Here is a 14,526-nt window from a genome sequence, read left to right as displayed (position 1 = left end):
CCTTCACGCACTCCAAACCCCTGTCTTATTCAATTACTTCTTGCTCTTATCCATTGATCAATCAAAATGGCCGGATATCCTTTGCTCTGCTTGGAGAACCCTCTCCTTGGTATGTTGACGCCTATAAATAACAAATAACAGGATGCTAACATTGAACTTCTACAGACATACAGGCTGTCGGGTATGCTCAATTCGCTGATTCCATATTGGACATCGACTAATGACAGTCCAGTGACGCCGATCTGCTACAGAAGTATGGACTTAAGGACAACGACGCCATCCTCGCCGAAGACAAGCACATGGGTCTCTACGATGAACTGATGAAGCTTGACGCTAAGCTCATTGCTGGTGGCGCTGCCCAGAACACCGCCCGTGGTGCACAGGTAAACTCTAGTTGCAAGAACAGGAAAAAGAATTGCCGTTTTCTGACATTGTCCAGTACATTCTCCCCGACAACTCGGTCGTCTACATTGGCTGCGTTGGAAAGGACAAGTATGCCGATCTCCTCAAGGACGCTTGCACAAAGGCTGGTGTCCACACTGAATACCGTGTCGATGATGTCCAGCCCACCGGCAAATGTGGTGTCATCATCACCGGCCACAACCGCAGCATGTGCACTCACCTTGCTGCCGCTAACGAGTACAAGCCCGAGCACTTGAAGCAGCCTCAGATCTGGTCTCTGGTCGAGAAAGCTCAAATCTACTACGTTGGTGGATACCACTTGACTGTCTCCGTTCCTGCTATCTTGGCTCTTGCTGAGGAGGCTGCTGCTAAGAACAAGGTATGTGTACACCTTAACTGGTTCTGGACACGGCCAATCTAATGCTGTGGCAGATCTTCATGCTCTCCCTCTCCGCTCCTTTCATCCCTCAATTCTTCAAGGACCAGCTCGACACCGTCCTGCCATACACTGACTACACCTTCTGCAACGAGACTGAGGCTCGTGCCTACTCCGAGAGCCACGGCTGGGGTACCGATGACATTGTCGAGATCACCAAGAAGCTTGCTCAGCTTCCTAAGAAGAACACTAGCCGTCCTCGTATCGCTATTGTTACCCAGGGTACCTTGCCCACTGTGACCGCCTCGGCTAAGCCTGACGGTCAGATCGAGGTTAAGGAGTTCGCTGTCCGCGAGATCTCCAAGGACGCCATTACCGACACCAACGGTGCTGGGTAAGTATCTGATCTACAGACAAGGGGCCTCATTAAACTAATATATTTTGCAGTGACGCTTTCGCCGGTGGTTTCGCCGCTGGTATTGTCGAGGGCAAGTCTCTCGAGGAGAGCGTTGACATGGGTCAATGGCTCGCCAGCCTCAGCATTCAGGAGCTGGGACCTTCGTAAGCCACCATCTCTTTCTGACAAATGATGAATTAATTGATAACTAACCTTGGCCTTCTCACGTCCAGGTTCCCTGCCACCAAGCTGACCTACTCTAAGCAATAAATAATTCAATAATCCCGCCGCAAAAAATAAAAAGTCTTCAACATTAGCCCCGTCAATCGGCCACGGGGCTTATAGCCTACTGCAGCTATGATTCTTTTTCTTCTCTGATTGTTTTCAACCTATACCCTATTTTGTCTTGACTTTAACGTCCTAGACCATGTTTCTCAGCATACGCAATTTGCATGTAACGGCTATCATGCGATATATGTGACGTTCTCAACAACGATTTATGAATAAAATTGGTTAATATCATATGGAGCATTTTTCTGCAATGAAAACAATAAACCGCATAGTTCATGTTTGAGCTAGCATACTTCGTAGATAAATGTTCGCTCTTCGCCGGATGGAGAAAATACATAGGATAACTGTTCATTCCTTCCCCTTGAATTCTATACTATCGTTCTCCTAAGCAAATTGGCATGCGGAGTAACAGTAGCTACAGCCAAATATCAGTCAGACCAGCGAGAGTCAGTAGACAGCATAGGATCCAACTGCCCACATTTCCTTTATTCCCATTATCACTCAGAAATACAAACGAAAGCATGGAGTTTCCGCGTTGCTGTCCATTCGCGTGTCTCACAATCAACTTCTCTGACTCTTTCCCATAGAAAGGGACAAACATGTAGTTAGTCGGGTTATGCGGCCAGCCCTAGAGACAAGAAAGTTGCATGCACGCATGTAGCAATGGGACTCCATCATTGCCGTACCCGTCTGGATAGGCAGAAAAGGTACAATCCATGACTCACTTCTTTTATTCAAAAGCAAGCAAAAATCGAGAAAAGCAATCAACCGCCCTGTCCACAAGGCGGCGTCTCACCAATAGCACCAAGCTGTGTTCCAGATCTGCGACTGTTCCCGAATCCAGGACTATACCCATGTACACCGGGGTATCCCATTGAAGAAGGCTGGAAGTGACTGTTGCTAGCAATGAAGGCATCATTGGGCCAGGAAGCGTTTGCTAGCACCCTCGCACTCGAGTTCGACATCAGGTTGCTGGGTGTGGGCGCGGGTGGACCGAACGGAGCTGGCGCAGGGGAGGAGGTAAGATTGTCCCAGCCAGCGCCTAGTCCCGAGGAGCGGTTGTGCATGGGCATGCTGTTTGGTGAAGATGGAGTCCATGGAGAGGACAGGGCAGCGGATCCGTTGAGGTTATTCGGATATTGGTTTTGGCGCAGTAACTGCTGCTGTTGTTGGTAGAATATGAGATCGTGGGCGACCGACGACGGCGAGCTTTGGGATGGACGGAAACCGGGGGTGGCCATATTCATGCTTGCTTGATACATCGAAGTTGGCTGTTGTTCCAAGCCCGGGGGTGGCCTGGGGGTTCCCAAGGACGAAGGCTCTCCGGATGGAGAAAGACCGGTATTCCAAATGCTGGGCAAGATCGAGGGCAGAGGCGTAAACGACTGCGGCGACGCTAGAGCGGCAGGATGGGCCATGGGTGGGCCCAGTCCCGGAGGTGCCATTGACGTGCTGCGGGGAATCATGTTCTCTTTCCGGAATACAGAAGAGCCACGATCAGACTCGAATGGGTTGCCAGAGGGAGTCGGCTGTTGGCTGTTGCTAAGGAAGCCCTGTTGCTCGGGCACATTAGGTGCATTCTCGTAGGTGTCTGACTCGACCAGTTTTTCTACGTCTTCGACAATGCGGTGCATCTCGGACATAGAAGCTGAGGCGGACTGAGAGCCACCATAGACACTTCTGGAATCGGCAATGTTGTTTGAATCCTGCACTGCTCGTTGGATATCGTCCCGTCCGATGCTCGTAGATGAAAGCGTGTGGTGATGGCCAGATGGGCTGGCAAAGAATTGGGACGGAAGTCCTTCTTCCTTGTAGATGAAGCTCTTCTTGTCGTTGTCATCCACAAGTGCTATCGGAATTTTCTAGATGTTGTTAGCATACCTTGACTCAACAAAGCATAGGCAAAGGTCATACATTTCCCACGACAAGATCAAGACCGTCAATAACGAATTCACGAATTCGATAAAGCATTTCAATATTCGGATGGCTTCTCTCCACGCCTTCATCGTGCATTCGGGGCTTGCGCTTCTCATTTGCATCCAAGTATCTACGGCACGTAGCTTTTTGGTCCAGCGGCGCGAAACCGAGCGTTTCTTCGTCTTCCTCCAAGAGATAATCAATGTCCGGAAGATTAACCACTTCAAATGTCGACGCAAGAAGTGTCAGAGTATTGGCGTAAATTTTCCAAAATTCGGCAATCTGGACAGACATTGGCGTATCTTTCTCCTCCTTGTACGCCACCAGCAGAGAACTGACGGTAAGGAGCCAGGAACTGTAGTTGCGAAGAGCGGGTAGGACGCGACGCGCAACAACGGTGACTTTTTCAGGTCTGGGCTTTCCGTCTTTTTCCTGGTCTTCAACCGCGAACCGTTCCAGTTCAGCCAAAAGAATTTGGAGCAAAGTGAAAAAAGTTTTCACATTGATCCGCTGGAAGAAGAGACGTGCACTGGATAAGGGCTCTTCTGGATTTAAAAATCAGTAAGATGTCTTATTTTAATATGGTAATGTCGAAACCTACCATCAGAACGTTTTCTGGCAAATGCCTCCGCAGCAATGTTGACCAGGCAGAATTTCTGGAGAGTGCCTTCAAGAGAACGCTCCTTAAGGTCAACAGCAAGCTGGCTGAGAACCTCGCTTTCCAACTCATCGTGTTCGGGAAAGTCAACACCCTTGTAGCACTGCGCGTGAAAATAAACAAACCAAGGAGCTAATGCCCTGCCTGGAATACCGGCATCCTCAGGACGAATTAGTTCTCTTTTGGTCCACGCACTCATAACCTTTCTAAACTCGATCTCCAAGTTGCCCCTAGCAGATGGATGGGGGTCATGGGCGGACAATGCCCTGTAGAGATGGTAAGTGGCCCTGAGGTGGCTCCCATCGGCGAGCGCAATGACAGCCAATTGGTTATGCGATGCGCCAGAGGCCGGATAGATCACCATGGCCAGATCATAGTATCCGATAGCAGGGCCCCAATTGCGGTCTTTGGTAACAAGCTCGGTTTCACGGTAGCGTGAGAGATCACCGAGGCGAATGAGAGTTGCATGGCATGATTGAAGTATACGAGTTTGAAGGCCTTCTTCCGCTATCTGGACTGCGGACTGCGCCAACAGGTCTGATATGATCTTAACAAAGACTTCTTTGAGAAAACAAATTGGAAAGGCTATGCTTGCTCACTTTCATGGTTAAATTTCTGCGTGACTTTCTCCAGTTCGGGGATGCCCCCGAAATGCGACGACAGTTGCTGGATATACCCTCGATAGAATCGCTGGCTGGATTTTATGAATTCCAGATAATGTTTCTCAAGTTTCCGTTTCTCGACCGGTTTCTTTTTCTTCCCATTCTCTTCGCGATACTATCATATATTGACGGATGATTAGAAAAGAGCATGCAATGCCAACCTTTCCGGACCATATGTATTGAACTCACGCGGGAGAGCAGTTTACGGAAACGACTGTTTATTTTGAGATGCGCATCCCATAAGCGACCTTCTACATCGATGGAACGGGCGGATTCGAAGTCTTGTAGTATGGCGTTCTGACAAGCCGCGCGGAGTCTGTAAGGAGTTGAACGAGAGTCAGATCAATCATGGCGAGCGAACCATAGCACTGTGGTGAATACTGACATCGAAAGGTAGTGGGAGATCCCAGCAAACGTAGGCTCCTTCTCAGTGAGACTCTTAAAGAGCTCCCTCTCGGCTTCGAGCGCAGTCCTAGATGACACACAATTCAGCCTAAGTTAGGATAAAGGGAGATATTGTAACCACTGACTGCCACGTATTCTGGAATTCGGACGCCATGCTCAAAGATCAAGACGAAATAAGTCCCAAGACCCGACTCACTCCACCGTTTACCTCGCCCGTCAGATGGCTATGGCTGGCTGGAAGTCTGCGGGCGATAATAGCAGTAAACGATCCATCAGTATATCCTATCAGTGCTGAGCGCGCGGGCGACGACCAAGGATTGTCAGGAGTGAAAAGTAGACGAGCCCTAGAGAGAAACAAAGAAAGAACGACAAGTGAAGACAACGAGGGTGAAGAGGCCGCTCGTTGGAGAGAAAATCCTCATTCCTTCACGTCCGCTTCGGGAACTTTTTGACGCCGTCCGAAAAAGGTCTAAGAGGGATGCCCTTGTGGCTGAGCAGGCGGTGATTGGATGTTTACTGTGGCTGGTGCAGGAGAGGGTCCGGTAATCTGTTTACCATACAGTACGATCTGACGTATAGATAAATTACAGCTGGAGATAGTTACAACTATCGTTGTTTATATTCCAGTCAATAGGAAAAGCAGAGAGATTACGAAAGAAGACGACTACCCTTGACATATACTAACACAAACCAGACTCATAACATCACAGCAAGTCTCCATACGGTAAGTGTACAACCTGCAGTACCAACTCAAGGTCTCAAACTGACCTATCATGTACAGTACCTGCCCAAGGTCCAATCCAGCGTACATCACCACCTAGAAATTCTACCTAATAAGAAAAAGTAAGCAGGGACAGCTCAAATCATGTCCAAGCGCTCCCGAAGTCTTTCAACCTCCCCTCCAATCGACCCGTCTCCGCTCGAGACCCGGGCAAGATCCTCTTCTCCAGCATCATCAACACCTCAAGGACGCCCAAAACAGCTTCATCTCCAGGGTACAACCAACTCCGCAGTCGAGGTGATGCGCTGTTCCTTGCCGCCGCATAGGGAGACACTCTCGTTCGCCTCGTATGTGGATTATGAGGTCCATTATCGACAAGCACATGTGAATCGGTGCGTTGAATGTGGGAAGAATTTCCCGACGGATTTGTTTTTGAATTTGCATATTGAAGAGAATCATGATTCTCTGATGATTGCGAGGAGAGAGAGGGGGGAGAAGACTGTGAGTACTCATTCCTATCGCTTTCGCATCTTGGTTTATCTGCTATGTGCAGCTGGCTGATTGATTCGAACAGTATGGCTGCTTCATTGAGGGTTGTGACCGGAAATGCTCAACTCCTCAGAAGCGTAGAATGCATTTGATAGACAAGCACATGTTTCCAAAGGTAAGACATAAAGTTCCCTTGGGAGATCATATATAGGTCCTTGGGCATCACAGGGGTTAACACTCCCAGGCATATAATTTCTACATAGTCAACGACGGAATCGACAAACAAACATCCCTGCTGCGACCGATGAACTCTAGCAACAGACGTCGATTTTCAAACGCTCCTACGTCACCAAAGGAAGGACGTCTAAGAAACCGTCAGACTTCCATATCGCAGCCAGGGAATCAACTATCTCCAATTTCATTGACTGGAGCAGTATCTCAAACACAGGCCGAGAGAGATCCCTATGATATGGACATCGCAGACCTTGAGAAGTCTATGTCTGCTTTGCGATTTGTGCCTACGAGTGTCACGAGGAATCAGAGGAAACCTGGAAGTCGGCCCTGATATATAGACGAGAATGAGAATGCTTGATGAAGTAATAAAAATTTAAATTTTTTAAATAAACCCATAAATATTGATGGTAGAGAAGTAAAAGTGGCTTTGAAAGGCCCTATAAACTCCATAACCCCCCCGAGAATAACAGTTCCAAGTCCACCAGTGGAAAGTGCAGTACAATGCTTTTACATAAAAGACAAGCAAGAGATAATAGATATGGGTATACAATAGCAAACCACATCAGATCCCAAAAGACCTATAATGCAGCTGGAGGCACCAATCATGGCTGCGCCTCCAAGAGATCAGCGTAAGCATCCAAGCTCAACCCAACCAGATCAACAATAGCCCAACTGGTATTCCCCTTGAAAGTCCGCGCCCAGACACGAACAATAGCAACACTAAGTTGTCTCGCTTTATATGGGTTAGCCAGGAAATCCACGTCTGGTGCTCCCGGCGGATCAACAGCCATGTCGGTTTCGTCCATCATACTCTTAATCCATAAGAGTAATTTCCGTTCATGGTCTGTTAACCGTTGTTCTGCTTGTGTGGTTGGGATGGAGAGCAACCAGCGGCTTAGGAGAAAGGCGCATTCAAGGCTGCAAAGGGAGTGCTGGATGCTCCAGAAGAATGAGTGCGTTCGTGCGACGAAATCGATTCCCAGACGTACTGGGATCGAAAGCGCATGCGCAGAGTGTAACAGTGCCATTATGAGACGGGGACTTCGTGCTATAGGTGGGGAATCATTCAACGCTCGTGCGATCTGGACCGGGTCCTGTGTGATCAGCCGACGACAAGGTCCCATGTCGACATGTAACCTAATATAAGCCAAGCCAAGGAGAGCCGTAGATGTGAAAGCAATCGGGCCGGCTGGGTTTTGTGGGTCGATACTGGACTCCGGGGTTCGCTTCCATAACGCCTTCCAAGAGCTGAGAGAATGATCCAGAATGTTCAGATCTTCCTGTCTCAGACTAGTACCATGCATAACCGGCGCCGAGAGGCAAAGCTGACGAGCAAAGAATATCTGCTGAATAAGTGCATGTATGAGAATGTAGTTTCCTAGAGGAGAAATCGGCGCGGAAGAACTCGGTATGCCCGATTTGAGAAACAGTTTAGCAAAAGCTTCCTGGAAGGAAATCTCTGTTCCACTTCTGGCGCGATGAGCCCGACGCCACTGGACTGCGTTATTTGCTTTCCACACGTCAGGGGAACACGGCATGTTCAAGTGTAACTCCGCATTCAAGAGCAAAGGAGGGATATTGTACATAATGGAATGAAGGTTGAAGAAGCAGTATACAATAAGCTTTGTGCGCCTGTTGCCTTCTCCCCGTATCCATTCTTCCCAGCTGCTTGGGTCAGGACTAGGAGTTGGCTCGGACAGGCCGTGCTCCCTGACGAGTCTCGCAAGAGTGCTCTGTAACGAGAGTATCTCTCGCAGTAGTTCGGGCTGTCTTTCCCAGGAAGCAAACACAGTGAGTAGCAGGAAAGTGCGAATAACTTCCATATGAGCGTCTGAGTCATCGGGAATATATTGTGCATAGTCCATTGGATGCCCCGCCATGTGCTGATTATGCTGGAATGGGCTACCCGCATGATTGGAGATGATCGACGAATCTCGGGAGTTATAGAAACCACCGGAATTGGGAGAGTAAAAGTTCCATGTTGGACACGCCACCTGCTTGCTATCCCGTCTCCGAAGCCGTTCCAACAAAATGGCTTTTGCCGCGTGGAAGAGTTCGATGCCCCGGCTGTTTTCGAATCGATAATGTGACCCCGCGGCGGCCAATGCGAGCGTAAGTTCTGGGGAGCACTTCGCGACGGATAATGTCGGGACATGAATGAACGGAAGATGCTCGTTCAGACCATTAATATAACCGGCAAAGAAGCGAGAGAGGGCATGCCTTGTAGGTTGAACAAAGCCTTTGGGAAGGACATGTGCGAATTCTTCCAACTTCGAAATGAAGACTAGTCGATCCGAATTCGATATGTCCCATGCGGGCCGTGGGCTTTCATCGGTGAACCCGAGTCGATCATCCACTTCGTGAGGTTCTGGTTGCAAAGAGGGTAGTCGAGACCCAAAATTTGAGAAGGATGGAGCGTCATCCGGCGCGGTTCTCGGGTCGCTCATCAGATCCGGCCCGAGTCTCGCTGGTGCCGCTTCGCGAATTGGTGTTTTAGTATCCATGGGAACACTGGTCGGTAACATGGGATCTTCGACAGAGGAAAACACCCCGGAATCCCAGTCAGAGGAAAGACCAACACTTTCCAAGAAGACAGTGAAGTCTTGAACCGGATCTCCTAGATCCGTTAAGTCAAGGATTGATGGCTCCACACCATAGTTGTCTGTGATCGCCCGATCTGGGGCCGGGGGAAGTGGTTGAGGAGCACTCTGCGTGTGCGGTGGCTTTCGTAACGACTCGAGTTCTTGCTGACCTTCCAGTGCAACATGGCTAGCGGCATGGGACAGAAGATTCAAGTCATACCCCCACGACGGGTTGAAATGCGTTGTGTCCACGATGGGCTGGTGTTGGACATGCACCTCTGGCTCCGGCTGTTGTGGGATTGGCTGCGGTTGGACCGGCACTGCATCCGCCAGCTCCAGCATCCGCGAATCCTGAGGGGCAGGGGCGGGAGGAGGAATCAGAGAAGTTGGTGTCGGGGGCACATCATGATGGTGGTGACTATTGTTGTTATTGGTGGCGTTATTGCCGTTACTATTATTATTATTGTGGCTCCGCTGTTCTCGGCTTGCAGCAGCTTCTGACGGATGGACTAAACGTTCATGGCGCACAAGCAAATCACTACACAGAGTTTTTTTTTTTTCCCCGAATTAGCATGGCACCGTATGTGTGAGGTGGCTGACTGATTATTCCCCTTACCTTCTAGCAAATGATTTCGAGCAAAGGTCACATGAAAATGGTTTCTCTTTCGTATCTGTAATGTTAATATTCGGTTAGCTTTGTATCTTTTTAGCCCTATCCAGGGTCCATCGGGGTTCAGTGTCACTCAACGGGTGCGGAGATGGCGTTGGAGATGCTCGAGACGCGCGAACGGCCGGCTGCAATACTCGCAAGTAAGGGACTTGCGGTTGGCAGGAGCAGTTTTCTTCTTCGCTTTGCCGGGGTTAATTTTCTCTTCGTCCATCGCGAATTGCGTAGGAATTTGGAGTCTGTCCTCAACTTAGAAGAGCAGCCGAGCGGGGAAGAAAACCTGTGGGGGGTTGGCATGAGGGGGGAAGCACGTGATCTGCTGCTTCCGGCAAATGGCAGCAGAGCATTACTACGACGCTTACAGGGGAGATACATGATACTAGAGGATTTCTCTGGTAGATCGATGCTCGATAGGTGTTGTTAAGGTAGGAATAAAATACCCTTTTGGGCTTACTTCCAGGATCCGGTGTCATTTATATATAGCTCTCTGTATCTGGAGCCAGCATCTTAAATGGCGGTATGGATACATCGACATGCTCTCCAACACCCCACTGGTGCGGAGACTGCACGTCTGTATCTATGCTTGCATACCCGATTTTCTCTTCTGTCAAGACAAGCATCGCGGTCTCCTCACCGTCCAAAGCTTTGGGTTAAGCTTATGTCAATCGGTATATTCTCGGTACGGGATGCTTTGACACTCTAAGTCTCAGTTAGTGGCAAATAGCGCAGGCACATGAGTCCATACTTTAAGATGGTTCACAAATCCCCAGCTCTACTCTAGAGTAGATAACATGGTGAGTCCTACCAGCGTACTTTCTGGTGCTAATGGGTTATATTATCAATTAACTAAATAAAAATATAGCTTCCACCAATCAGACACTATGGCCGAGTGGTCTAAGGCGGTAGATTAGAAATCTACTCTCTTCGGAGGCGTCGGTTCGAGTCCGACTGGTGTCGTTTTTTTGCTCTTTTGCATGTCCGATATCTCTTGAGGACCTCCACTGAGATCATCAGTCTGACATAAATGGCGAGTATGGAATCCCGGGACACTGATCTCATCGATGTTTTGGAAGGGCCGTGTGCAGCGTATGGTGTCCACTCAACTAGCTCTCAACCATAGCGAAAGCAATTTGCCAGCCTTCGCAGTATTTGGCATCGGCGTTGGAAGTGAGCTAGGACTGTATTTGTACTCCAACCTTGCCTCGACATCAAACAGAGGACTATCATTCTCGATACAGTCAAACATGTCGGACTGTTCAAGCGGATTCGAGTGCATCTATGAATAACGTTCGCATTCCCATTATACAATGCCTACGGACTTCATTCATTCGTTCAGACACAACGCTTCCCACTACTGCTCATGGACTCCCCTCCTATGAATATGACCGTAATCGAAGCCTAACAACTCACGAGAGACTCTCAATGCCATTCTACGGGGCCAAAAATCAAAAAGCAAAAAAAGAAAACGACACCAGTCGGACTCGAACCGACGCCTCCGAAGAGAGTAGATTTCTAATCTACCGCCTTAGACCACTCGGCCATAGTGTCTAACTGAAATATTTGAGTTTAGTTTTTGGTTATATAAACAACTTTATTGGCGATGAAATCGGGGATCATCCGAGAAACCATCTGGTAGCGACTATATGCTTTTCAGTAACATGTGGAGAAGTAAATGATCTAAGAGTTGATGGCTCAGGGAATTCGGGTAAAAAGGTATTTGGTGTTCATTAAGCACCAGGCAGTGCATACATGGATAGTTTATTGTTGAGCAAATATTCGCGAGAATAGAGTTCTCCAGATACAAGTTATGTCCAATATATATTTGAAGGGACGCTGGAGAAATCATCAGTCAATGGATATAAAGGCGAAAAATTAAAGCGCCGCAAATGTCTGTCGTTACAGAAATGCATGTCATAATAGTCATATAATCGTTTGTCCCAAAGCTATGGTTCGACATCATCATGTTACAGACCTAGCCACATCAGTTTCACGTGACTATGCGGGGAGGTAAGGCAGAATCATTGGGTTACAAGGAATAATGGAAATACAGAAGGAACAGGGATTCCAGCTGATAACCCAAAGACAAGTCACGTGATTCCCTACCATTTATCTACCATAAATGGTATACGGAATGGTATACGCTACCATCTATCTACCCTAGATGGTATACAGAATGGTAGGAGAACGGAAGATATATAAGGACACTCATTTATGTACTCAGTTTAGTTCTTCGCAATCAATCTAGTTAATCAAGCATTGGTTACCTTCTAGTTTCTGACTCGTCCGCACTTAACCAACAACCCAGCATACGTGCTCGGTTGGCCTTGTTTCTCTATTCGTTACCTTTATCGATTCTACCTGTTGACTACCTTACGGAGCCTGGAGGGGGCGAGATACCTTCGACGTGATATACAGAGGACCTGGATGGTCATTGAACCTACGATTACTTGGAAGACACTTAGGGTAAGTGTCCTGTCTCGAAATACAACTAACTAGAACCCTAGGTACGATACAAGGGAAGCCAGGTTGTGACACATCATTTGCCCTAAGTGTGACAGTCTCGAACAATAGAAATTCATTGTTAGACTCTCTGCCGAAATACTAACATGGAAAAGGAAAGAAAGAAGCTGGGCCTGCCAGCGTTGCGCTATCTAGTGTGCGAAGGGGGTTCCTGCCCTATACTCAAACAGGCCAAAGTATACAAACATCTTGCGTTGTTGGTGAATGTCCGTACTCCGTGACACTAAGTATCCAGCTGCATGCTGTCGAGTATCAGGGATACAGAAATTTAAATACACCCCAAACCAAAGCATCAGGCAAGCATGATTGACTAGTCTGCTTATGCACAACCATCTCACGATTCTAGATGCATGGCTAGCATGATTGTCGGAAGTATATCCAAATGCATAAATTCGGCAACGAACAGTAATTACATGATTTTCGTCAAAAACAGACCCTGATACCAGTCATATATACAGGGGTACCCTGGAAAGACGCTTGTGCGCTGGCGCCCCTGAACAACACAGGAAACCTCTGACTGACATCATCAAAAGCCACACATGAAGGTCAACATAGGCCCCTGATCATTCAAAATAGTCTTCTTCTTGATTGGCAAGTGAAATCCATGGGATGTATAGTAGTGGCGCCCCAGGCCTACCAATGTTAGTGCATAACATAGTTAAACGCAGGTCCTGGTCATAACCGTGGGCGCGTTAGCTAGCCAAACAGAGTTGCACTGTCATTGAATGGTGAGGATCTGGAACGTGAAGTGAAACCCCGGCTCTGAATAAAATGTTAATGTCACCGGCGCAAAAAGCTAAGGGCGACGCTGTTGACATACTAGCACCCGGGGAGTTATGTTTGGATTCCAAGCCACTCTGAAGTATGGAAATAGTCTGCGTATCCCCGTACTACGGATATTTAAAAAAAAGAGAATACGGGGCTCCAAAGCAAAAAAATATCGACACCAGTCGGACTCGAACCGACGCCTCCGAAGAGAGTAGATTTCTAATCTACCGCCTTAGACCACTCGGCCATAGTGTCAATTGATGGTTTATTTTGCATTTTCCAGATTATTAACCAATTTCCCACGATGCAGCATACTGGTAGGTTTCCCTCTGCACGATCAGTAGTCACTTATTCTAGTATGGGGTACATGCATGTCTAATGCTCCTAGATCATTCAGTCTGATCCAAGACGAATTCCAACCGATTTGTGGCTTTCGAGTAACCCAATGTTTGAGAATCTTCACCAGCCACTACAAAATATCCCACGCCCACTGGTCACATGACCCATAGACGCTGCCTGTCAAACACGATCAGCTCACACCGCACAGAAGAATGGATGGCACTAAGTGTATATGGAGACAGGATACTTTGTAGGAATTGGTTCTTCAGGAACTCCTGGACTGTGTATTTCAGCCCACCTCATCGGTTATTGCCCTGCTCCGATTGGCTCTCCTATGTGTCTCATTCATAACCACGAGTATCGCGTAAAGGGAGAGGGAGAAATCCGCCAATGTCCATATCTAAATCCTGTAATTTAAACCCAGAGAAGAACTCGTATTCATCAACTGCCCAAACTTGGCGGTGTTTCAGAAATGCGGCGGGCCCAATCCGTGACCTGAGACAACGATCGGTGGTTTGTTTCATATCGCCGTGTCGCCCGGCGATCGCTTCTTCTTTTTCCCTTTCCTCTCACCTCTTTTTTCTCACCTTCTTCAAATTTTCCCTCTTTGTTTGGTGTTTTATTTCTGTCTCCGTCCGCGTCTCATCTTCCTCTGCCCCTTTTCATTCCCGCTTGGTCAACGGGCGTCAGGGCGTTTTGACGTCTGCTGCCGCTGTCATCTGGTCACTTTGAAACGTTGGATTACCATTGATAACGGTTACCATTGGGAGAAGAAGAAAGAGATACACAGTGAAGGATTGCAGTGTGCTGGTCTATGTCTTTTATCTTCTCTGAGCAGTTAAAGGGATTGATTTATTGTGAGTTTATATGACTACTCAGTCTGTAAGGACATGAGCCCCCCTCGTTTCCCCGACTCTTCATTTGATTTGAAAAACCATTCTCTTCTATTCTTCAATCCTGCGCATTCCTTTTCTTCATACTCCATACTGGTTGATTCAGTTGGTCCCCAGATTCCAAATATGCAGAACCGTGAAGCTAACAGAATGCGTGCGAAGTTTAGGTACCAACCCCATGTATTAGTCGACGTCCCATCCGTTC

General features: G+C 48.0%; 4 protein-coding genes and 3 non-coding genes across 7 annotated transcripts; 3 read left to right on the top strand and 4 right to left on the bottom strand.

Annotated features, from left to right (window-relative positions):
- The first annotated feature begins 45 nt into the window (after positions 1-45).
- EURHEDRAFT_414228 (adenosine kinase) lies at positions 46-1,825 on the top strand. Its single transcript, XM_040782367.1, has 7 exons — positions 46-109; positions 166-181; positions 233-383; positions 440-781; positions 835-1,172; positions 1,226-1,339; positions 1,409-1,825. Exons 1-7 carry the CDS (start codon positions 67-69, stop codon positions 1,443-1,445), a joined length of 1,041 nt encoding a protein of 346 aa, XP_040637112.1. The 5' UTR covers positions 46-66; the 3' UTR covers positions 1,446-1,825.
- A 110-nt stretch (positions 1,826-1,935) lies between these two features.
- EURHEDRAFT_387823 (uncharacterized protein) lies at positions 1,936-5,526 on the bottom strand. Its single transcript, XM_040779721.1, has 7 exons — positions 5,234-5,526; positions 5,089-5,175; positions 4,893-5,019; positions 4,641-4,818; positions 3,985-4,578; positions 3,381-3,928; positions 1,936-3,328 (listed from the first exon to the last, which is right to left on the bottom strand). Exons 1-7 carry the CDS (start codon positions 5,260-5,262, stop codon positions 2,231-2,233), a joined length of 2,661 nt encoding a protein of 886 aa, XP_040637111.1. The 5' UTR covers positions 5,263-5,526; the 3' UTR covers positions 1,936-2,230.
- A 447-nt stretch (positions 5,527-5,973) lies between these two features.
- Positions 5,974-6,883, top strand: EURHEDRAFT_459925 (uncharacterized protein; the record flags this gene model as incomplete). Its single annotated transcript, XM_040784612.1, has 3 exons — positions 5,974-6,330; positions 6,404-6,493; positions 6,563-6,883. The coding sequence occupies 3 exons, from the start codon at positions 5,974-5,976 to the stop codon at positions 6,881-6,883; spliced, it is 768 nt and encodes a 255-aa protein (XP_040637110.1).
- Positions 6,884-6,899: 16 nt separating this feature from the next.
- EURHEDRAFT_414224 (uncharacterized protein) lies at positions 6,900-10,043 on the bottom strand. Its single transcript, XM_040782366.1, has 3 exons — positions 9,883-10,043; positions 9,751-9,805; positions 6,900-9,672 (listed from the first exon to the last, which is right to left on the bottom strand). Exons 1-3 carry the CDS (start codon positions 10,013-10,015, stop codon positions 7,155-7,157), a joined length of 2,706 nt encoding a protein of 901 aa, XP_040637109.1. The 5' UTR covers positions 10,016-10,043; the 3' UTR covers positions 6,900-7,154.
- Positions 10,044-10,676: 633 nt separating this feature from the next.
- Positions 10,677-10,758, top strand: EURHEDRAFT_t110. The gene has a single exon. It is a non-coding gene; the product is annotated as a tRNA-Ser (tRNA).
- Positions 10,759-11,267: 509 nt separating this feature from the next.
- Positions 11,268-11,349, bottom strand: EURHEDRAFT_t103. Its single transcript has one exon. It is a non-coding gene; the product is annotated as a tRNA-Ser (tRNA).
- Positions 11,350-13,262: 1,913 nt separating this feature from the next.
- EURHEDRAFT_t102 lies at positions 13,263-13,344 on the bottom strand. Its single transcript has one exon. It is a non-coding gene; the product is annotated as a tRNA-Ser (tRNA).
- Positions 13,345-14,526: the final 1,182 nt, after the last annotated feature.

Source organism: Aspergillus ruber (assembly GCF_000600275.1).
Source record: "Aspergillus ruber CBS 135680 unplaced genomic scaffold scaffold00021, whole genome shotgun sequence".
Taxonomy (NCBI): domain Eukaryota; kingdom Fungi; phylum Ascomycota; class Eurotiomycetes; order Eurotiales; family Aspergillaceae; genus Aspergillus; species Aspergillus ruber.
The sequence above is the reverse complement of the archived record's forward strand: the minus strand, read 5'-3'. Positions and strand labels throughout refer to the sequence as shown.